Raw genomic sequence first — 22,583 nt, 5'->3', positions numbered from 1 at the left:
GTTCAATGTGAAAGCCATGAAGCTAAGTGTATGAGCTTCTGCGTTGAAGTGAATTTCTACCGTGTGATAAACAATCTAAGACTATTTACTTAGAGTACTTGGACATGCTTTAAGATACCTAAGCACTTTAAAAAAATGTCAAATGATTAAAAATCATTTAAAACACAGGTCGTGTCAAACTAGCTTGCTTATAACTCACAAAACACCAAAAACCAAAACATAACTAGATAGCGAATCCGACACCCAATAAAACTTAAGCAACAATGGAAATTAGAACGCCATTTCTTTAAATTATAAATAAAATCATTATCTCGTGATTTTTCTTGGTTATCATGATATTGATACGAAGTTTCTAAACCGTTTGACAGGAGAAATCCATGGGGCACACAAGGTGCTTTCTCCCCATTCAATCAATTTTTTTTCATAATAGATTAGAAATCAAACTCTTGACCACATGTTTTCCCGCTTCTTAGACCATATACTTCATTATTGATTAATTATTATTTATTTAATTTTTTTTATCATGACTTTCCGTGATTTGAACCAAGACAAACAATTTATATTTTAAAGTGCTTGAGAAACATTTTTTTTTTTACGTTAAAGAAAATTCATTAATGAAAGTCTGACAATAAAATTAAAAGGCAAGATTGCAGAAATACAAGGTGGAGTCTCTTCGATCCATATTTGATTTAAATTATGAAGAACATGTTTAGCTAAATAATGGGCGGCCTGGTTGGCTTCACGCCTAACATGCAAAAAATTTAACAGGTCTATTATTAGAGATTGCATTAGTTTTTAGGTGTGGCGAACATCAACAATAACAGGTCTACATCTTTGAATGTATTCTCATGATAATGCAAAATAAAAAGACCATTGTTTTTTGTTGTTGTTAATGATATAGTGACTAATACATACTCAAATAAACCGGAAATAATTCAACATAAAATGTCTTCACAATCAAACCACTTATAACAATAAAGACAAGTAAATAGTTCACCTCAAATGTAAATAAAATCTAATAAATAATCATTCTAGCTATAATTCAAACTTAAATTTTCTTAAACGATTTGTCTTGAAACTCATCAACTATTTGATCCCCAACTTCTTAGTTACATAGTCAGTATATAAAATTGTATAAACAAATATAATATATTTAATATATATCCAACTATAATCTATATCTAAAGAAAAAAATCATCCATGCATCAATTAGCAATAAAATGTCTTCACAATCAAACCACTTATAACAATAAAGACAAGTAAATAGTTCACCTCAAATGTAAATAAAATCTAATAAATAATCATTCTAGCTATAATTCAAACTTAAATTTTCTTAAACGATTTGTCTTGAAACTCATCAACTATTTGATCCCCAACTTCTTAGTTACATAGTCAGTATATAAAATTGTATAAACAAATATAATATATTTAATATATATCCAACTATAATCTATATCTAAAGAAAAAATCATCCATGCATCAATTAGCAACCAAGCTGAGAATAGTAACAAGTTATCATCCACACAGCTTTCTTGGTCAACCGGTTAAAACGTCTCAAAGAACATATTAAGATTCCACGTGGCCCTCTGAACATATGGTAGCTAAAAACTGGAGCAATGTAATTCTTTTTAGAACTCACATATAAATATATGAGTGAAATGCTAGACATTTCATCTTCATCTTAAACCCATTCTTGATATTCAATTCATTCATTTCATTACAATTTCAGAGATGGATCCCCAAAAGATGAGCTATGAGGCTGGACATGCCCAAGGCCAAGCTCAGGTTTTCTTACCTTCTCTCAAAATTAATCTTTAGTGTGTGTTAATTTTAAGAGTAGCTTTCTCCACTCTATTTTTTCTAAAGAAAATCATATACTATGTTAGAAGTTTATTTCTTTTTGGTATAATTTTTTCGAAAGTGTACTTTTTGATGGTACAATGATTGCGTTTTTTTTTTTTTTTTTACATCTAAAGTATTTCGGGGATCGAGAAAATTCCTCACTCAAACAACGAATGATTTAATCAATTAAGATACTAACATTTAACCACAACTTTTTTGTTTTTGTTTTGCAAAGGTCGTTTAACAACTAATTTAAAACTTTGATTGCTAGATTGCAATATTCTTTTTTTTGCTGTATTGTGTTTTTAAGTTACATAGTTGCAATGCAATTACAAAGAATTTTATATGATCTCTATACTATGAATTTCAGGAGAAGTCTAGCAACTTGGCGGACATGGCTAGCAATGCTGCTCAGTCCGCCAAGTCGGATTCCCAAAAGATGAGCTATGAGACTGGACAGGCCCAAGGCCAAGCTCAGGTTTTCTTACCTTCTCTCAAATTTAGTGTTTACTCTTTAAAGTGGCAATTTTCTCCACTCCAAATTTCTAAAGAAAATCATATACCATTTTGAAAGTTTATTTCTTTTTGGTATGATCTGTTCGAAAGTGTCGGATAATACAATAATTGTTTTTTATTTATACATCTGAATTATTTTAGGGATTAGGGAAATTCCTCCCTCAAACAACGAATGATTTAAACAATTAAAACACAAACATTTAACCACAACTTTTTTTTTTGTTTTGCAAAGTTCGTTGAACAACCAATTTAAAACTTTCCTTCAAAAAAAAAACCAATTTAAAACTTTGATTGCTAAATTGAAATTTTTTTGTTGTATTATGTTTTGAAGTTACATATAGTTGCAATGCAATTACAAAGAATTTTATATGGTCTCTATACTACGAATTTCAGGAGAAGTCTAGCAACTTGGCGGACATGGCTAGCAATGCTGCTCAATCCGCAAAAGAAACCGTGCAAGGGGTTGGAATTTTCATTTCATCAACTTGAATGCTTTGTTTATGGTCTAGATTTAAATTTTCTAAATTATATAGTCCATGTAACTATTTTTATTTTATTTTATGTAGGCTGGTCAGCAGGTGATGGCATCAGCACAAGGAGCTGCTGAAGCTGTGAAGAATGCAACTGGAATTAACAAAAAGTGATCAAATCAAGCAGAAGGGATCCTAGTCATTCAGTTTTACTTAGTTTTTGTTTCCTAGGGCATTATGTATAAAAAAGTGCTCTAATTTGTGTTTGTAATTTTGTTTTGCTCCTCTAATTAGATATCTTGTGAATAACTCTTTGTTTCAACAAGAGAACTAGGATGTAGTTCTCGTTTAATTCATTAATCAATGAAATTTATATTAGAATAATCAACTACTTTTTTTATTATATTTTAACAATGAATGAAACTATTAGAGTATTCAGAGAATGAAGAAAAGAAAACAAAGGAACAAGATAACTTGGCGCTCAAGCAACAATAGTTTACTACTTGCTAGCTCATGTTTCCTTATGATACACCTTCATATTTGTATCTATACTCTGTAACCACTCTTTTTCATCAATAAGAATCATTTCTATCTTTTCCTAATATGGTATCACGAGCTTTTTCTCCCTCTTTGGGAAAGTTTGTTACGCTTGCGTAACCGTTTTCCGCTGCGTCTTCTTCCTCAGATTTTCATCGATTCTTCATCGATTTCCATGGATTCTTCCATGTTGATCCATTTCTTGGCTTCTCTTCTTCATTGATTTGCTTGTTTTGCTTTCAATTGTTGAAGATTTCGCGTTTTTTTTTCATCTCTCTGTTTTCTGGTTCTATCTTCACTTGAACTTGTTCGTTCGTTTTCACAGTTTTTCTTGTGCATTTCTTCACTGATTCTTGATCCAATTCATCTATGGCTCGTGGTGTGAATCAACCAGATACAGAATCTGAATATTTTGTTCATCCTAGTGAAGGACCGAACTCTTTAACCGTTTCTCCAAAACTCAATGGAACGAATTACTTGGCGTGGAAACGTTCCATGCAACGCGCATTAGGAACAAAGAATAAGCTTGGCTTCATCAATGGCACTATCTCTATTCCTGAAAGTGATGATTTACTTCGTCCTGCATGGGAGCGATGTAATCATTTGGTGCAATCCTGGCTCATCAACTCTCTCTCTGAGTCAATTGCACAAACAGTTGTTTTCTATGACTCTGCTCTGGAAATTTGGCAAGATCTACATGAACGTTTCAGCAAAGTTGATCGTATAAGAATTTCAAATCTGCGTTCAACTATTAATTCATTGAAACAAGGTGATAAGTCAGTGATTGATTATTTCACTGAATTGAAGGCTCTTTGGGAAGAGTTCTCTTCACACCGTCCTATACCTCAATGTGTATGCCTTCATCCTTGTCGTTGTGATGCTACCAGAGTTGCTAAAACTCATAGAAATGAGGATCAAATCATGCAATTTCTTACAGGCTTGAATGAAAATTTTTCAGTGGTGAAAACTCAAATTCTACTGCTTGATCCTCTTCCTAGTTTGAATAAGGTGTACTCACTTGTGATTCAGGAAGAGAGTAATTCAGCTTCTCTTCCTCTTGTTAGTGTTACTGAAGATACTTCTGTGCAATTGAATGCCTCTGATGCAAGAAGATTTTCACCTCGTGGTAAAAATGGTGCACCAAACAATCCCAACAAACCTAACAGATATTGCACCTTTTGTCATCGTAATAACCACACAGTTGATTTTTGTTATGAAAAACATGGTTATCCTAATGGTAAAAAGCCCCAGTCTCGTTCAAACAACATGGTGCAGGCTAAAGCTGATGACAATTCTTCTGGTGCAAGCTTGAATACCTCCACAAGTTCCACTACTGGTCTTTCTCAAGAACAATATGCTCAACTTGTGTCTTTGTTACATCAAGCAAACTTGGTTGGCCCTGCATCATCACCTTCTGGACCTTCATCTAACAACATCACTGTTTCTCCTCTTGTAGCTTCTAGTGTTTCTGTTAATGAAACTGCCTCTTCAGGTATACCTTCTGGTTCCCCTCCTCATACTTGGATTATTGATTCAGGAGCCAATGAGCATATTAGTTGTACCATGTCATATTTTACTGCCTTCTATAAAATTAAACCTGTCACTATTACCTTACCAAATGGTAATTCACTCATTGTTACTTTTGCTGGCATTGTTTCATTCACCTCAGATTTTCATCTTCATCATGTTTTATATTCACCTCATTTCCATTTGAATCTCATATCTGTTGCTAAACTTTGTGATTCATTGTCCTGCAAATTTCATTTCATTTTTCATTTTTCAGTGTCTCATACAGGACAACTTATCTATGAAGATGATTGGTTTGGCTAAACAAGTGAATAGGCTCTATCATTACATTCCTCCTGCCCCTGCTTCAAATTTAGTTTCTCTTTTGTCTTCTACTAAAGTTTGTAATTGAATTTCTAGTTCTATTTGTGATTCAAATAATATTGTACCATCTGATGCTATATGGCATTTCAGATTTGGTCATGTCTCACATTCTAGATTGCAAACTATGTCTTCTTTGTATCCCTATATTCATATCAATAATAAATATGTTTGTGATTTGTGTCATTTTGCTAAGCATAAACATTTACCTTTTTCTGTTAGTTCTACCAATGCTTCCACTAATTTTGAATTGATTCACTTTGATATTTGGGGACCTATTGCCACTGCCTCCATTCATGGTCATAGATATTTTTTGACCATACTTGATGATCATAGCAGATTTCTTTGGGTTATCTTACTTAAAACTAAAGCTGAAGTTTCTGCACATGTCAAAAATTTCATTACTATGATTCAAAACCATTTTCATGTTACTCCCAAATATGTCAGAACTGATAATGGTCCAGAATTTCTCATTCATGATTTTTATGATTCTCATGGTATTGTTCACCAGAGATCTTGTGTTGAAACTCCCCAACAAAATGGGAGAGTAGAAAGGAAGCATCAGCATATTCTTAATGTTGGTAGAGTCTTATTATTTCAATCAAAATTACCACCTTCCTTTTGGTCATATGCCATTTTGCATGCTGTCTTCCTTATTAATAGAGTCCCCACTCCCTTGCTTCATAATACCTCTCCTTATTTCATTCTTTATAACCAATTACCTGATCAAAATCTCTTTAAGGTGTTTGGTTGCCTATGTTATGCTTCCACTTTACACAACCACAGAACCAAACTTCAGTCTAGAGCTAGAAAAACAGTTTTCTTGGGTTACAAGTCTGGTTTCAAAGGCTTTGTTCTCTATGATCTTTCCTCTAGAGAAATATTCATTTCCAGACATGTTTCTTTTCATGAGTCTGTTCTTCCTTACCCCAAGGATCCCTCCTCCACTACACATGATTGGCAATATTTCATTACTTCACCTTCTAATGTCCATATTGCTTCTGATGATCAATCATCACCTCCTTCTCTTCCTGTCATTGATGACATTTTACCTCCTTGTTCTCCTTCACATGTTCATAATGATACACCACCTATTCATAATGATACTCCACATGCATCTCCCAGAAGATCCACTAGAGTTAGAAATGCACCTTCCCATTTACAAGATTATGTTTGTAACAGTTCCTCTACTTCTACTTACCCTATATCTAACTATATTTCTTATAATAATGTGTCTTCTAATCATGCTTCCTTTGTTCTTTCCCTACAAACTCATTCTGAACCAACTACCTATGCTGAGGCAAGCAAGTATGATTGTTGGAACAAAGCAATGTAAGTTGAGTTGTTGGCTCTTGAGAAAACTGGTACATGGTACATTGTGGATCTGCCACCCCATGTCAAACCTATTGGGTGCAGATGGATTTTTAAGGTTAAATACCATGCTGATGGAACTGTTGAAAGGTACAAAGCAAGACTGGTTGCCAAGGGATACACTCAAATTGAGGGTCTTGATTACTTTGATACCTATTCACCTGTTGCTAAGATGACTACAATTAGACTTGTTATAGCATTGACATCAATCAATAATTGGTTTCTACACCAACTGGATGTTAACAATGCTTTTCTGCATGGTGACTTACAAGAGGATGTATATATGCTTGTTCCTCCTGGCATCAAGACTGCTAAATCCAATCAGGTCTGCAAGCTTAAAAAGTCTCTTTATGGATTGAAACAGGCTAGTAGGAAGTGGTATGAGAAGTTAACATCTGTTTTGCTTCAACATCATTATGTTCAAGCATCCTCAGATCATTCTCTTTTCATTAAGAGAACTGACCAGTCTTTCACTGTGCTTCTGGTGTATGTTGATGATATCATCCTTGCTGGTGATTCCCTTTCTGAATTTGATCACATCAAGCATGTTTTAGATGCTATGTTTAAAATCAAGGATCTTGGTGAACTCAAATACTTTCTTGGTATTGAAGTTGCTCATTCCAAAGCAGGCATTTCACTTTGTCAAAGAAAGTACTGTCTTGACTTGATTTCTGATTCAGGATTCATTGGTTCTAAACCAGTTTCCACACCATCAGATCCTTCCATTAAGCTCCACAGTGATTCAAGTCCACCTTTTTCAGATGTGCCTGCTTACAGAAGATTAATTGGCAGATTAATCTATCTCAACAACACCAGACCAGATATCACCTTTATTACACAACAATTGAGTCAGTTTCTCTCAAACCCTACTATCACTCATCACAATGCCGCATTGAGGACTCTCAGATATTTGAAGGGTTGTCCTGGTAAAGGTTTGTTTTTTCCCAGGCACTCATCTTTGTCCTTGCAAGGATTCACTGATGCTGATTGGGCAGGCTGTTTAGATACCAGAAAATCCATTTCTAGTCATTGTTTCTTTCTGGGCAACTCTCTCATTTCATGGAGAACCAAGAAACAAACCACTGTTTCTAGATCCTCTTCTGAAGTTGAGTACAGGGCTCGTGCCTCAGCTACTTGTGAACTTCAGTGGATTTTATACCTGCTTCATGATCTTCACATCACATGTTCCAAGCTACCTGTCCTCTATTGTGACAACCAGAGTGCCCTTCATATTGCAGCCAATCCAGTGTTTCATGAGAGAACCAAACATCTTGAGATTGACTGTCACATAGTCAGAGAAAAGTTGCAGCATGGCATTCTGAAACTGCTTCCAGTTTCTTCTCAGGAGCAGTTAGCTGACTTCTTTACCATGTCTCTGCTGCCTAAGCATTTTTCTTGCCTCTTGTCCAAGATGGAACTGAAAGACATCTATCAGCTTCCATCTTGTGGGGGGATATTAGAGTATTCAGAGAATGAAGAAAAGAAAACAAAGGAACAAGATAACTTGGCGCTCAAGCAACAATAGTTTACTACTTGCTAGCTCATGTTTCCTTATGATACACCTTCATATTTGTATATATACTCTGTAACCACTCTTTTTCATCAATAAGAATCATTTCTATCTTTTCCTAATAGAAACTTCTAAAATATTGGAACTAAATCGAATATGTGTTATTCACCTTGAAAAAGATGAATTCTAGCCACCAAACTACTTGACAAAAAAAATCAAATATTTGTCAAAAAAAAAAATCAAATATTTGCTTATTTCGTTTGAATGGCTGTGAAAGCATAAATATCTACATACTCCAAGTTCAGAAAGCCCAAATCAAAACTCAAAAATCCACAAAAAAAAAGGATAAAAGAATCCAAAACCTTAAAACCCTAGTTTCCATTTCCTTCTTTCCCTCACTCAAAATCTCATTCCATCAACTGGTTCTTTCACAACAATGACAAATCAATCTCCCGTTATTCAACTTCTTCTTCGCACTCATAACAAAATTCCCAATCAATCTCTTCCACTTGGCACTTTCTCTTCCATTCCCAACACCAACCATTCCAAATTCCATATAAACCTTAATTTCAACCATTTCTCTTCCGAACCCGTTCTCGCAAACACCGTGGATATATTCTCAAAACTCCTTAGTGCCATCAACAAAGACCTCGATTCAAATCACGTTTCGATTAGTCACGATGCTCTTAACGCAAGGAAGGTTGAAAAGGGTGGAATGGATGGTGAGGCTGCGAAATCCAGGGAATTGTTTGATAAGGATAGATTTGAGAGGATATATTCTCGCAAATATTTCAAATTCCCCACCCTTTATCAATTTCCTTATGAACCCTATCTCGCAAAAACTGAGTTCTCTAGTGACTTTGTTGAGTTGGCCTTGCAAAATTTAGAAAATGCGTCGAATAAAGCTTTACTATTTTTCAGGTGGGTGGAGAAGAGTGGGCAGTTTAAGCATGACGAAAGTACGTATACTAAGATGGCGATGATTCTTCAAAGCGAGCATTTGATTGATCAGTTTTGGAAGTTAGTTTATGATATGAGGAGAGCTGGATTCAAGATAGGAGAAAAGACCTATCTTTCCTTTCATGAAAGGTTTAGTTTGAAGAGAATGCTTAAGGATGCTGTTAAGCTTTATGAGTTTGTTATGGCTGGTCCTAACAAGTGCCTAGGTTGTAGAAATATATTGAGTAATATTGTTTCTTCGAAGGAGCTCGATATGGATTTGTTTTCAAGGGTTGCAAAAGTTTTTACCGAAAATGGAAATGTTTTGAGTGACGATGATGTTGAAGAAGTACAAAAGTCTTTATTCAGTGCTGGTAGAATTGGCGAATTTAACAAGGTTTTGAAGGTAATGGAACATGAAAATGATGGGTTTGTTGCTTCTGGTCTTTTGCTTGGTACTATTGCATTTCGACTTCGTGCTGCTGGTTACAATGAGCAAGCTGATGAATTCGCGAACAGAATCGAAGAATCTGCTTGGTCTACTCCATATCTCAGGATGCAAGATTATATATTATCTTACCACAACTTTGAAAAAGGCTTTGAATCTTTGAAAGAGATAGTTAAAATAGAGGGAGTTGCATCTGCAACCAATGCTTTTGATTTGTTAATGAATTCATATTGCGAAAATTGTCCACGTCTAAGGTTTCCTCTTTTTATTGACTGCTCTATAGACAACATATCAATCTGGGGAAGTGTTGACGATGCCGTTCTGCTTCTCCAGGTAATTACTACCTCAAAGGTTCCATCTAAGTATTTATACCACTGTATGTTTATCGCCTTGCGAGGAAGAGGGCGACACAAAGAAGCACAAAGTTTCCTCTCCAAATGTCCAAGCCACATTCAAGACTATGCTGATCTTTTAGATCTCTCTTGTTCCATGAACTCTAAAGAATCTGGTATGTTGGGCTGTAATTGGCTGCTTAAGTTTACAAAATGTAGCTCATAATGTAACTTGTAAAGACAGTGCCATATTAGTAACATCCCATAATTAATGACTAAATAATTAAACTTTAGAAGTTAAGCTAGTAATTTTAAAGCTTAAATATGGTCCTTAAATTAGAATAACACAAGTTATATAAGTCATGCAAAATTGCAAAGAATTAGGACACATTGATCTATTGATTGCTATATACACTACAAGAAAATATAGATTTTGCTACCATTATTTTACTAGAAACTGTGTTACTAGCAAATCTCAATTAAAAATACTACTAAAATACGCTGAATTACTATTCCTCTAAAAAAATGGCTATTACTTTTTTTTTTAAAACGCTATTACTTAATTAATATAATACATTATTTCATTTTATCTCATTTATTATTATTATTATTATTATTATTATTATTATTATTATTATTATTATTATTATTATTATTATTATTATTATATGTCACGGTTTTTCACCAATAGACATTCAACGTTCTCTCTTCACCCTCGTACTTCATCGTCGAACCCACAATCGATCGAACTCCACCGTCGTGGATTCTCTCTTCACCGCCAAACTCAATCGAGCTTCACCGTCAAATCCACCTCCTCCACCGTCGAATTTCAATACTTCATCGCCGGCTCTCACCGTCAAGCTTCACACCGTCCAACTTCACTGTCGAATCTCACCGTCGAGCTACACAATTCATCCATCGAGCTTCACTCTTTCTTTCTAAGGTAACTTTTCTCAGATTCTTCTTCTGTTTCTCGCTTTCGTTTTCGCTTCCGCACTTTCGATTTCGTTTAGATCTCATCAAAATTATCTTCGATCCATGATGTGTTTCTGTTATGAATTGCAATTTAACTCAAATTTTTTAGTTATGAATCAAAATTAACTTGCATGTTTTCTGTTTGATAAAATGCTTCAACCAAAATTTTAGTTAAAATAGTAGTTCTACATGTCAGTGTTTTATGTCGAGAAGTAGTAGTAATTAATGAGTAGTGTGTCTACATGTAAGTGTTTGTTGTTCATAGAAATGAATTGCCATTTTAAACTTTGTTGCATGAGGCAGAGAATGAAATAGTTTTAGGTATATTAATGAATCGTTCTAGATTTAGACTATGGTATTAAGCTTTTTTTATGCTGTGATGAAATGAAGCTTGTTTCTAGATTTGATTTTCAGTTGCAATTACCACTTTGATTTGATTTTGCAATTTAACATGTGTGTGAATAAGAATTTAGGCATGGGAAGGGTTGAATATAGTATCTAGATTTTAGTTGAACTGAATCTAGAGTTGCTTCATGTGTGTGAAAAATACCTTTGCACTAGTTGAACTTGGACATTCTACTTATAAGTAAGGGATTTGCAAGTGCAACATGAGATTTAATGCAAGGACTATAGGTCTTTGAGGTTATTTATTCATTCTCCTTCAATCCATTTTTAATAGTTGAGATAACAAGTATAGTTAAAAAGATGTTGGAAATAAGGTAGACTAGACTATACATATGCATTTTTGGCATGCAGAGAGAAGACATGTGGACTCCGTAGTAAGGTGGCTAGATCAAATGAACAATATTCAAATCACTAGAGCTAGAACTAGAAAAACTATTAAAAATGATTTAGAGATTAATGAGTTGGATAGAAATAAGTTATATAATAAAACATTATGGCTTCGTTTGATCTATGTAGTCAATCCCACTTTGTGGGATAAGGCTTGGTTGTTGTTGTGGAAGCAATAAAAGTCGGTCTAACTAGTTATGCAATATTTGGACGGATTTTTTCATTAGCTTTCTAGTTTTCTTTGACCTATAGTTCTAGTTTTTATAATGTAGCTCTGATTTTTTGGTTTTAGCTTTGGGATATAAGGTATTCTAGTGTGGCTTGATGTAGTTTAATTTAATTCATGAAAATGCTGAAGTTCTTGGTATTTAACAGGGAGTAGGGACTGACATTATGAAAAAATTTATTCAATTTGTAGAAAGTAGAGTACTGCAGTGGATCATGCCTAAAAGTGTGAAGTTATATGATAGCTAGTAATCTGGTTTTTTCATTATGGATCATTTTGATGTGCCTGCATTGGCCATGAAGCTACACTTCCAGAGAGTGCTGGCTTTCCATGTAGGGGATGGCTTGCTACTGTGTTATAAAGCTACACATATCGCGTGCTCAACTTTCTTAAGCGGTTATTGATGACAGTCCATCATATCACATTTTTAGAGTCTTTTTCATTAAGTTTTTAGTTTATTTCTATTAGTATAGTGTTTAATTTTAGACTTATTTTAAATAAATTATCGCTTTTTGATTTATTGAATCAAGTAGTATATTATTACTATTATTGGTTAATTAGTGTGACATATTTTTATGGTTAAAGAGAATGAGAAACAACTAGTGTTGTACCACATGTCTAGTCTAACAAGAAATGGAGGTGTGAATAGAAATATATGCATAATTAGATGAAAAGTTGGGCTTTGACCAAGTGAGAGATTTTGACCCGAGAGAAGACAAAGGAAAGGCATCATGCTAGATAAAAAGGGGGCGGCATATACTGTTTTGGCAGAGCAAAAACACGTTTTTTTGGGTAGCTTTCTTGTACAGGAACATTCACATTTTGGAGTAAAAAAGGGTATCACACCATGGTTGTACAAGCAGCACCATTTTTTGGAGAGATGGCATTTCGAGAGAAACACAAAGCAAAGTGGTTGAGGAGTAGATTCAACTCAAGATCGCTTTGAACACGAAGGATCTTGACATGGAATCTTCATCTTTTCTTCATCTCTTGCATAGTTTACATGTCTATGTGTAGCTATTATCTACTCTTGTAGTATTGAGGTAATCAAACAAGCTATTATGTAATCTTTTGATCTTTTAATGTATAAGGTTCTAGCTTAATGATTCAATATTGTTGTTATTCTTGTGTTTAATGCTTTCAAAGAGATTCAAGATGATTTGGACACTAACTCTTGAATCTAGAACTAGAATAACAATCTATCTTAAGTTATATCACTCTTGACAAGTTTGTAAATCTTTGATAATCACTTTTAATCAAGAACTTAATGCTTTCGGACATTTAGTCAGGCTGGACACGGTCGATTAAGTTATCCGATCGACTTTGTTATCTTTTAAGGGATTTGGACACGAATGTTTAAATGATAACTTAGAAATAACGATATCGCTTTGGACACGAAGGATATTGTAGAAATGATTGTGATAATATTGGTTATAAAGTTAGAGTCTGTTATTTGATCGTGAGATTGCAGTTGTTACGCTTGGTTGAGTGTCTCTAACCGCAAGCGAAATTGCCCTATCTCATCTCTATTTATTTTAACGTAAATTTTTTAGAATAGTTTTAAACAAACAAACTTTTAAACCATACACTTAGAACAATATTGATTGTTGAATGGCTTGAATATCGCGCTAGTCCCTGTGGAGACGATACACAAAAATACTTACTTTTGATTGTTGTAAAAATACTACATCAAAATGGCGCCGTTGCCGGGGACTGGCATTTAGATATTTTAATCATCACGACAATTTGTATTGTTTTGAGCATTTGTATATAATTTGTAAATATTTTTTGCTATTGTATAGTTGTTTGCACTAACCCCTCTTTGGAATTCAAAGAAAAATTTCTTGTTAGTTATATCCGTTTCAGATTGAAGAAGTGATGATGGTTGCAGAGAAAAAGGAACGGTTACTTAGCAAGGAAATAATTATGCGAACAAAAGGGGAAGAAGGTATTTCTATTCGAAAAAAAAAGAAGTGAAAAGATGGACGAAAAAAAAATCAAAGTCCACATCAGTTCTTTTACAATAACTCGTATTTGTCAGATGTCAGTTGTGTTAGTTTAACTTTTAATTGTTGTGTTGTTTATTTGAATAATTCAGTGTACCCCCTGTTATGTAATTGAATTTGAACTTGTTAATTATTGATGAATTTGCTTGTTTATTGACTTTTTCCAGTTTAGTAACAATTGTGTAGTCAAACGGTATTCCAAAAGTTCATAAGGAGGTAGTGACTTGAAATTCAAAGGCGAAGTGTACGGCATATGTGATAGGTAGTCACAACTCCCAGAAATCTAACACTGTAAGGTTCATAGCCAAATTTTATTTTTCAATTTACTTATATAGAGTGTTTCGTGCAACTACATTTCTAGAACTTGCATTGTTTCTTTATTGTTGATTGGTCTTTGTCATTTACACACCGAGGCGAAAGTGCTTGGTCCTGTGAGCCTTTGAAGCCTACCCTTATTTAATTTGAAATTATCCTTTTTGAAAGCCAAATTGAGCCGGTAGGTTTAAATCTTTTTGTTCGGTGACAAACTACATATTTAGCCTAGAGACTTTTAGGATTTAACCCAAAATGTTATATTTGAGTTAGGCTAAGTAGGGTGTTGCTAAACAATAAGTTTGGGGTTGCTTTTGTAATTTGCAACCAACTAAGTTTGGGGTGGGGTACTAGAGAACAAAGAACAAAGCATGAAAAAAATACACACAAAAATGGTGTATAAAAAAAATAGAATGAAAAGAAAAAGGGGACAAACAATGAAAAATCTGAGTAATTTCAAACTCGATTGTCCCGATAGTTACAAATAATCTCTAGTACCTTTACAATTGTTGTTTCAAAGGGTGGATGAGGGATTGAATATGAGCTTTAATTTCCGTAGGAGTGACTAACTCAAATTTTGTGTAGCCTACTTATCCAAATATTATCCCACCTTTACCTAAGCCCCGTTATAACCCTTAAAGACCTCAAAGTGTGTAATGACATTGATTTTAATTGACGTTTAGAAACTTTTCAAGCGTATGGTAATATGTAGACCAGCACGTCGACTGTGTGTGAACCCTTATCAAATTGTTGAGTGGAGTTGTGTATGGTGGATGCAATCAAGTCAAACTAGCTCATTTTTAGCTAGTAGGGAGATGAACTTTTGTGTACTATCGCTTGATTAGGTAATTGTTATTTGACTGTCGATTGTCAATATTACAAGTGAATTCCTTGAGGACAAGGAATGATTCAAGTTTGGGGTTGTGATGACAGTCCGTCATATCACATTTTTAGAGTCTTTTTCATTAAGTTTTTAGTTTATTTCTATTAGTATAGTGTTTAATTTTAGACTCATTTTAAATAAATTATCGCTTTTTGATTTATTGAATCAAGTAGTATATTATTACTATTATTGGTTAATTAGTGTGACATATTTTTATGGTTAAAGAGAATGAGAAACAACTAGTGTTGTACCACTTGTCTAGTCTAACAAGAAATGGAGGTGTGAATAGAAATATATGCATAATTAGATGAAAAGTTGGGCTTTGACCAAGTGAGAGATTTTGACCCGAGAGAAGACAAAGGAAAGGCATCATGCTAGATAAAAAGGGGGCGGCATATACTGTTTTGGCAGAGAGCAAAAACACGTTTTTTTGGGTAGCTTTCTTGTACAGGAACATTCACATTTTGGAGTAAAAAAGGGTATCACACCATTGTAAAAGCAGCACCATTTTTTGGAGAGATGACATTTCTAGAGAAACACAAAGCAAAGTGGTTGAGGAGTAGATTCAACTCAAGATCGCTTTGGACTCGAAGGATCTTGACATGGAATCTTCATCTTTTCTTCATCTCTTGCATAGTTTACATGTCTATGTGTAGCTATTATCTACTCTTGTAGTATTGAGGTAATCAAACAAGCTATTATGTAATCTTTTGATCTTTTAATGTATAAGGTTCTAGCTTAATGATTCAATATTGTTGTTATTCTTGTGTTTAATGCTTTCAAAGAGATTCAAGATGATTTGGACACTAACTCTTGAATCTAGAACTAGAATAACAATCTATCTTAAGTTATATCACTCTTGACAAGTTTGTAAATCTTTGATAATCACTTTTAATCAAGAACTTAATGCTTTCGGACATTTAGTCAGGCTGGACACGGTCGATTAAGTTATCCGATCGACTTTGTTATCTTTTAAGGGATTTGGACACGAATGTTTAAATGATAACTTAGAAATAACGATATCGCTTTGGACACGAAGGATATTGTAGAAATGATTGTGATAATATTGGTTATAAAGTTAGAGTCTGTTATTTGATCGTGAGATTGCAGTTGTTACGCTTGGTTGAGTGTCTCTAACCGCAAGCGAAATTGCCCTATCTCATCTCTATTTATTTTAACGTAAATTTTTTAGAATAGTTTTAAACAAACAAACTTTTAAACCATACACTTAGAACAATATTGATTGTTGAATGGCTTGAATATCGCGCTAGTCCCTGTGGAGACGATACACAAAAATACTTACTTTTGATTGTTGTAAAAATACTACATCAAAATGGCGCCGTTGCCGGGGACTGGCGTTTAGATATTTTAATCATCACGACAATTTGTATTGTTTTGAGCATTTGTATATAATTTGTAAATATTTTTTGCTATTGTATAGTTGTTTGCACTAACCCCTCTTTGGAATTCAAAGAAAAATTTCTTGTTAGTTATATCCGTTTCAGATTGAAGAAGTGATGATCGTTGCAGAGAAAAAGGAACGGTTACTTAGCAAGGAAATAATTATGCGAACAAAAGGGGAAGAAGGTATTTCTATTCGAAAAAAAAGAAGTGAAAAGATGGACGAAAAAAAAATCAAAGTCCACATCAGTTCTTTTACAATAACTCGTATTTGTCAGATGTCAGTTGTGTTAGTTTAACTTTTAATTGTTGTGTTGTTTATTTGAATAATTCAGTGTACCCCCTGTTATGTAATTGAATTTGAACTTGTTAATTATTGATGAATTTGCTTGTTTATTGACTTTTTCCAGTTTAGTAACAATTGTGTAGTCAAGCGGTATTCCAAAAGTTCATAAGGAGGTAGTGACTTGAAATTCAAAGGCGAAGTGTACGGCATATGTGATAGGTAGTCACAACTCCCAGAAATCTAACACTGTAAGGTTCATAGCCAAATTTTATTTTTCAATTTACTTATATAGAGTGTTTCGTGCAACTACATTTCTAGAACTTGCATTGTTTCTTTATTGTTGATTGGTCTTTGTCATTTACACACCGAGGCGAAAGTGCTTGGTCCTGTGAGCCTTTGAAGCCTACCCTTATTTAATTTGAAATTATCCTTTTTGAAAGCCAAATTGAGCCGGTAGGTTTAAATCTTTTTGTTCGGTGACAAACTACATATTTAGCCTAGAGACTTTTAGGATTTAACCCAAAATGTTATATTTCAGTTAGGCTAAGTAGGGTGTTGCTAAACAATAAGTTTGGGGTTGCTTTTGTAATTTGCAACCAACTAAGTTTGGGGTGGGGTACTAGAGAACAAAGAACAAAGCATGAAAAAAATACACACAAAAATGGTGTATAAAAAAAATAGAATGAAAAGAAAAAGGGGACAAACAATGAAAAATCTGAGTAATTTCAAACTCGATTGTCCCGATAGTTACAAATAATCTCTAGTACCTTTACAATTGTTGTTTCAAAGGGTGGATGAGGGATCGAATATGTGCTTTAATTTCCGTAGGAGTGACTAACTCAAATTTTGTGTAGCCTACTTATCCAAATATTATCCCACCTTTACCTAAGCCCCGTTATAACCCTTAAAGACCTCAAAGTGTGTAATGACATTGATTTTAATTGACGTTTAGAAACTTTTCAAGCGTATGGTAATATGTAGACCAGCACGTCGACTGTGTGTGAACCCTTATCAAATTGTTGAGTGGAGTTGTGTATGGTGGATGCAATCAAGTCAAACTAGCTCATTTTTAGCTAGTAGGGAGATGAACTTTTGTGTACTATCGCTTGATTAGGTAATTGTTATTTGACTGTCGATTGTCAATATTACAAGTGAATTCCTTGAGGACAAGGAATGATTCAAGTTTGGGGTTGTGATGACAGTCCGTCATATCACATTTTTAGAGTCTTTTTCATTAAGTTTTTAGTTTATTTCTATTAGTATAGTGTTTAATTTTAGACTCATTTTAAATAAATTATCGCTTTTTGATTTATTGAATCAAGTAGTATATTATTACTATTATTGGTTAATTAGTGTGACATATTTTTATGGTTAAAGAGAATGAGAAACAACTAGTGTTGTACCACTTGTCTAGTCTAACAAGAAATGGAGGTGTGAATAGAAATATATGCATAATTAGATGAAAAGTTGGGCTTTGACCAAGTGAGAGATTTTGACCCGAGAGAAGACAAAGGAAAGGCATCATGCTAGATAAAAAGGGGGCGGCATATACTGTTTTGGCAGAGAGCAAAAACACGTTTTTTTGGGTAGCTTTCTTGTACAGGAACATTCACATTTTGGAGTAAAAAAGGGTATCACACCATTGTAAAAGCAGCACCATTTTTTGGAGAGATGGCATTTCTAGAGAAACACAAAGCAAAGTGGTTGAGGAGTAGATTCAACTCAAGATCGCTTTGGACTCGAAGGATCTTGACATGGAATCTTCATCTTTTCTTCATCTCTTGCATAGTTTACATGTCTATGTGTAGCTATTATCTACTCTTGTAGTATTGAGGTAATCAAACAAGCTATTATGTAATCTTTTGATCTTTTAATGTATAAGGTTCTAGCTTAATGATTCAATATTGTTGTTATTCTTGTGTTTAATGCTTTCAAAGAGATTCAAGATGATTTGGACACGAACTCTTGAATCTAGAACTAGAATAACAATCTATCTTAAGTTATATCACTCTTGACAAGTTTGTAAATCTTTGATAATCACTTTTAATCAAGAACTTAATGCTTTCGGACATTTAGTCAGGCTGGACACGGTCGATTAAGTTATCCGATCGATTTTGTTATCTTTTAAGGGATTTGGACACGAATGTTTAAATGATAACTTAGAAATAACGATATCGCTTTGGACACGAAGGATATTGTAGAAATGATTGTGATAATATTGGTTATAAAGTTAGAGTCTGTTATTTGATCGTGAGATTGCAGTTGTTACGCTTGGTTGAGTGTCTCTAACCGCAAGCGAAATTGCCCTATCTCATCTCTATTTATTTTAACGTAAATTTTTTAGAATAGTTTTAAACAAACAAACTTTTAAACCATACACTTAGAACAATATTGATTGTTGAATGGCTTGAATATCGCGCTAGTCCCTGTGGAGACGATACACAAAAATACTTACTTTTGATTGTTGTAAAAATACTACATCAAAATGGCGCCGTTGCCGGGGACTGGCATTTAGATATTTTAATCATCACGACAATTTGTATTGTTTTGAGCATTTGTATATAATTTGTAAATATTTTTTGCTATTGTATAGTTGTTTGCACTAACCCCTCTTTGGAATTCAAAGAAAAATTTCTTGTTAGTTATATCCGTTTCAGATTGAAGAAGTGATGATGGTTGCAGAGAAAAAGGAACGGTTACTTAGCAAGGAAATAATTATGCGAACAAAAGGGGAAGAAGGTATTTCTATTCGAAAAAAAAAGAAGTGAAAAGATGGACGAAAAAAAAATCAAAGTCCACATCAGTTCTTTTACAATAACTCGTATTTGTCAGATGTCAGTTGTGTTAGTTTAACTTTTAATTGTTGTGTTGTTTATTTGAATAATTCAGTGTACCCCCTGTTATGTAATTGAATTTGAACTTGTTAATTATTGATGAATTTGCTTGTTTATTGACTTTTTCCAGTTTAGTAACAATTGTGTAGTCAAGCGGTATTCCAAAAGTTCATAAGGAGGTAGTGACTTGAAATTCAAAGGCGAAGTGTACGGCATATGTGATAGGTAGTCACAACTCCCAGAAATCTAACACTGTAAGGTTCATAGCCAAATTTTATTTTTCAATTTACTTATATAGAGTGTTTCGTGCAACTACATTTCTAGAACTTGCATTGTTTCTTTATTGTTGATTGGTCTTTGTCATTTACACACCGAGGCGAAAGTGCTTGGTCCTGTGAGCCTTTGAAGCCTACCCTTATTTAATTTGAAATTATCCTTTTTGAAAGCCAAATTGAGCCGGTAGGTTTAAATCTTTTTGTTCGGTGACAAACTACATATTTAGCCTAGAGACTTTTAGGATTTAACCCAAAATGTTATATTTGAGTTAGGCTAAGTAGGGTGTTGCTAAACAATAAGTTTGGGGTTGCTTTTGTAATTTGCAACCAACTAAGTTTGGGGTGGGGTACTAGAGAACAAAGAACAAAGCATGAAAAAAAATACACACAAAAATGGTGTATAAAAAAAATAGAATGAAAAGAAAAAGGGGACAAACAATGAAAAATCTGAGTAATTTCAAACTCGATTGTCCCGATAGTTACAAATAATCTCTAGTACCTTTACAATTGTTGTTTCAAAGGGTGGATGAGGGATTGAATATGTGCTTTAATTTCCGTAGGAGTGACTAACTCAAATTTTGTGTAGCCTACTTATCCAAATATTATCCCACCTTTACCTAAGCCCCGTTATAACCCTTAAAGACCTCAAAGTGTGTAATGACATTGATTTTAATTGACGTTTAGAAACTTTTCAAGCGTATGGTAATATGTAGACCAGCACGTCGACTGTGTGTGAACCCTTATCAAATTGTTGAGTGGAGTTGTGTATGGTGGATGCAATCAAGTCAAACTAGCTCATTTTTAGCTAGTAGGGAGATGAACTTTTGTGTACTATCGCTTGATTAGGTAATTGTTATTTGACTGTCGATTGTCAATATTACAAGTGAATTCCTTGAGGACAAGGAATGATTCAAGTTTGGGGTTGTGATGACAGTCCGTCATATCACATTTTTAGAGTCTTTTTCATTAAGTTTTTAGTTTATTTCTATTAGTATAGTGTTTAATTTTAGACTCATTTTAAATAAATTATCGCTTTTTGATTTATTGAATCAAGTAGTATATTATTACTATTATTGGTTAATTAGTGTGACATATTTTTATGGTTAAAGAGAATGAGAAACAACTAGTGTTGTACCACTTGTCTAGTCTAACAAGAAATGGAGGTGTGAATAGAAATATATGCATAATTAGATGAAAAGTTGGGCTTTGACCAAGTGAGAGATTTTGACCCGAGAGAAGACAAAGGAAAGGCATCATGCTAGATAAAAAGGGGGCGGCATATACTGTTTTGGCAGAGAGCAAAAACACGTTTTTTTGGGTAGCTTTCTTGTACAGGAACATTCACATTTTGGAGTAAAAAAGGGTATCACACCATTGTAAAAGCAGCACCATTTTTTGGAGAGATGGCATTTCTAGAGAAACACAAAGCAAAGTGGTTGAGGAGTAGATTCAACTCAAGATCGCTTTGGACTCGAAGGATCTTGACATGGAATCTTCATCTTTTCTTCATCTCTTGCATAGTTTACATGTCTATGTGTAGCTATTATCTACTCTTGTAGTATTGAGGTAATCAAACAAGCTATTATGTAATCTTTTGATCTTTTAATGTATAAGGTTCTAGCTTAATGATTCAATATTGTTGTTATTCTTGTGTTTAATGCTTTCAAAGAGATTCAAGATGATTTGGACACGAACTTTTGAATCTAGAACTAGAATAACAATCTATCTTAAGTTATATCACTCTTGACAAGTTTGTAAATCTTTGATAATCACTTTTAATCAAGAACTTAATGCTTTCGAACATTTAGTCAGGCTGGACACGGTCGATTAAGTTATCCGATCGACTTTGTTATCTTTTAAGGGATTTGGACACGAATGTTTAAATGATAACTTAGAAATAACGATATCGCTTTGGACACGAAGGATATTGTAGAAATGATTGTGATAATATTGGTTATAAAGCTAGAGTCTGTTATTTGATCGTGAGATTGCAGTTGTTACGCTTGGTTGAGTGTCTCTAACCGCAAGCGAAATTGCCCTATCTCATCTCTATTTATTTTAACGTAAATTTTTTAGAATAGTTTTAAACAAACAAACTTTTAAACCATACACTTAGAATAATATTGATTGTTGAATGGCTTGAATATCGCGCTAGTCCCTGTGGAGACGATACACAAAAATACTTACTTTTGATTGTTGTAAAAATACTACATCAGTTATATGCGATATGATTTAATATTCAATTGCTTTAAATGATTTTTTTTTTCGAATTGTCATATATGTTGCTGTTGTTCATGGTCAGTGTTATATGTGTATGAATAGAGTTTGCTGTCCCTAAACTCTAAATATCAGTTAGTAAAGGTAACCGGGTGGATACGGTTTGTTGCTATGTGTAAAGCTTGACATCTAAAATGCAACAACTAGTGGGTTTCTATCAGGTGTTTATATGTCATGAATTAAGTTTCCTTGCAGCCATTGTTTATGGTGTATGCGTATTTGTCAAGCAGCTACATCAAAATTTCTTAATTAGGTTGACCTGAATGCTACGAGCAGAAACTTTAGTTTTCATGGTGAGCTTCCATTTCTGAAGTCTCTTTGTTGGAAATAGTGACAAGAGCTTATGAACGGCCAAATGGATATAGAAAAGTATTGAAGGTGGGGATGACTTCTGGTGTTTTATTCTAGTAGACTAATCATAATATTGTTTCTATTGATGCAAAATTTGATCATTTATTTTATTG

General features: G+C 33.9%; 2 protein-coding genes and 1 long non-coding RNA gene across 4 annotated transcripts; all 3 read left to right on the top strand.

Annotated features, from left to right (window-relative positions):
* Positions 1 to 1,634: 1,634 nt before the first annotated feature.
* Positions 1,635 to 3,212, top strand: LOC146904683 (uncharacterized). Of its 2 annotated transcripts, XM_085727381.1 has the most exons (4): positions 1,635 to 1,785; positions 2,213 to 2,320; positions 2,752 to 2,820; positions 2,925 to 3,212. In XM_085727381.1, the coding sequence occupies exons 1-4, from the start codon at positions 1,732 to 1,734 to the stop codon at positions 3,000 to 3,002; spliced, it is 309 nt and encodes a 102-aa protein (XP_085583507.1). In that variant the 5' UTR covers positions 1,635 to 1,731; the 3' UTR covers positions 3,003 to 3,212. The 2 variants fall into 2 exon arrangements, with proteins under 2 accessions (XP_085583507.1, XP_085583508.1); XM_085727382.1 differs by lacking the exon at positions 2,213 to 2,320 and having other exon boundaries at positions 1,673 to 1,785.
* A 5,357-nt stretch (positions 3,213 to 8,569) lies between these two features.
* Positions 8,570 to 10,078, top strand: LOC146904682 (pentatricopeptide repeat-containing protein At3g02490, mitochondrial-like). Its single transcript, XM_085728341.1, has one exon. The coding sequence runs from the start codon at positions 8,570 to 8,572 to the stop codon at positions 10,076 to 10,078; it is 1,509 nt and encodes a 502-aa protein (XP_085584467.1).
* Positions 10,079 to 10,540: 462 nt separating this feature from the next.
* On the top strand, positions 10,541 to 21,476 carry LOC146904681 (uncharacterized). The gene is made up of 2 exons (XR_015017732.1): positions 10,541 to 10,795; positions 12,038 to 21,476. It is a non-coding gene; the product is annotated as an uncharacterized LOC146904681 (long non-coding RNA).
* Positions 21,477 to 22,583: the final 1,107 nt, after the last annotated feature.

Source organism: Medicago sativa, chromosome 7 (assembly GCF_051527215.1).
Source record: "Medicago sativa cultivar Bolivia chromosome 7, Bolivia_mono, whole genome shotgun sequence".
Lineage (NCBI taxonomy): Eukaryota > Viridiplantae > Streptophyta > Magnoliopsida > Fabales > Fabaceae > Medicago > Medicago sativa.
The sequence above is the reverse complement of the archived record's forward strand: the minus strand, read 5'-3'. Positions and strand labels throughout refer to the sequence as shown.

What these genes read in the sequence shown, in the direction of transcription:
- LOC146904683 (XM_085727381.1), top strand. Translation starts at nt 1,732, where the DNA reads ATGGATCCCCAAAAGATGAGCTATGAGGCTGGACATGCCCAAGGCCAA. An exon ending in ATGCCCAAGGCCAAGCTCAG is followed by an intron (nt 1,786 to 2,212) that starts GTTTTCTTACCT and finishes TATGAATTTCAG; the next exon opens with GAGAAGTCTAGCAACTTGGC. An exon ending in CAAAAGAAACCGTGCAAGGG is followed by an intron (nt 2,821 to 2,924) that starts GTTGGAATTTTC and finishes TATTTTATGTAG; the next exon opens with GCTGGTCAGCAGGTGATGGC.
- LOC146904682 (XM_085728341.1), top strand. Translation starts at nt 8,570, where the DNA reads ATGACAAATCAATCTCCCGTTATTCAACTTCTTCTTCGCACTCATAAC.